The 1,799-nt window shown below is 48.7% G+C and overlaps 1 protein-coding gene across 1 annotated transcript; it reads right to left on the minus strand.

Moving 5' to 3' along the window:
* Window positions 1–503: 503 nt before the first annotated feature.
* Window positions 504–1,714, minus strand: CSUI_010574 (retrotransposon ty3-gypsy subclass; the record flags this gene model as incomplete). Its single annotated transcript, XM_068070677.1, has 2 exons — window positions 1,389–1,714; window positions 504–1,329 (listed from the first exon to the last, which is right to left on the minus strand). Coding segments are annotated over exons 1-2 (1,032 nt in total), but the record flags the coding sequence as incomplete, so codon positions are not given.
* Between the last annotated feature and the right edge of the window lie 85 nt (window positions 1,715–1,799).

A 1,799-nucleotide genomic window follows, 5' to 3' on the forward strand; every position in this document is an offset into this window, starting at 1 on the left:
GCGGTTAGCGGGAGTCCTACGATAAGATCTATTGCTATGTCTTCCCACGGGGTTGCCGGGATCGGTAGAGGTTGCAATAGTCCACCTGCGCGCAAATGTGAATTCTCCCCGCGCGAACACGCCACGCAAGCACGCACAAAATTTGTTACATCATTATTCATTTTAGGCCACCAGAACAAGCTGCGAAGCGCCAATTGTGTTTTGTCTATACCAGGGTGGCCTGATAAGATATGGTCGTGATATTGTTCTAAAAGTATTCTTCTGAATCGACCACGAGGCACACACACTTTCCATCCTGCCTTAGTGCGTACCCGCAGATAACCGTTTCCCAGTGAGAATTCTCTCTGATTACAGAGTACATGCTTCGTTATGCACTCTCGACTTCTGAGCGCACGGTACGGTATCTGAAAATCTAGGCACTTATCGTACTCAGTTCGCCACTGTTCTAAATCACTTATGGAACCCGCCTGCACCTTTGGTTGGTTACCTTGCAGGATACATACAAAGTCTTGTCGTCTACTTATTGCATCGGCGACTACGTTATGTTTGCCTGGTCTGTACACTACTTTTATATTGAAGTCTGCTAGTTTGTCCAGCCAGTACCCTAACCGCGAGGTAACCTGCTTCTGTTGCAGTATTCTGCTAAGGGTAGCATGATCTGTTTCTGCTACTACCGGTTTCGTTCCGATAAACGGCTTCCACTTCAATAACGCATGAACGATTGCCAATAGTTCACCCTCGTATGCAGGCATATACTTCGCCCTTGCACCCATTTTTCTGGACTCAAAAGCCACCGGCACCCCGTCCTGTTCCAAAACGGCACCGACAGCGTGTTTTGAAGCATCTGCCTTCAAAACAACGGGCTTATCTGGATCGAAGATGCGAAGCGTCGCCGCGTTGATAAGAGCTTCCTTCAGCTGAGCAACCGCATTACTGTGTTGCGAACGCCACACCATGTCACTATTTTCCCGTAAGAGCAGATGAAGAGGATGTGCCAACTTGTTGAAGTTGGGTATTAAACGCCTGTAATACCCCACTAATCCCAACAAGCCCCGGAGGTGTCTCCGGTTCTTCAAGATCTCCGGCCAGTCCCGAATGGTCTTCAGCTTGTCCGGATCGGCCGCCACGCCGTTCTGTGAAAGAACAAAACCCAAGTATTTGACTTGCTGTTTGCAGAACTCGCACTTGGAAAGTTTTACATAGAGGCGCTGCTCCCTTATTTTTGCAAACACGCGCTGCAGATGACGAAGATGTTCCTCCCTGGACTTCGAGTACACCAACACGTCGTCGAGGTAAACGGTGACAAAATCATCCAGTTCTTCTAGAAATCTGTTTTGCATAAGGCGCTGAAAAGTCGAAGGCGCGCCGGCCAGCCCGAAGTGCATAACATAAACTGGAACGTTCCGTATCGTGTGCGGAACGCCATTTTCCATTGTTCCTCTTCTGCAACTTCGACTTGGTGATAGCCAGATTGTAGGTCAAGCTTGGAGAACCACTTGGCTTGCCCGAGGCGATTAATAATATCACCAATGCGAGGAAGAGGGTAATCGTCTTTTATGGTTATCCCGTTTAACGCTCTGTAGTCAATCACCATACGCAATGAGCCATCTTTTTTGCCAACCAGAGACACGGAGCAGCAATTGGGGACTGGGATGGTACAATAAACTGCGTCTCCAGCAAGTCTCGAAGTTGTTGTTTCAGCTCCGCTAGATGGCTGTCCGACAGATTGCAGCACTGTTTAGGGTACGACGGCAGTTGGCCTGGCAAGGTCGGTAACTTATGCTTGATTACCCTTTCCT

This window comes from Cystoisospora suis (genome assembly GCF_002600585.1).
Source record: "Cystoisospora suis strain Wien I chromosome Unknown contig_7782, whole genome shotgun sequence".
NCBI lineage: Eukaryota > Apicomplexa > Conoidasida > Eucoccidiorida > Sarcocystidae > Cystoisospora > Cystoisospora suis.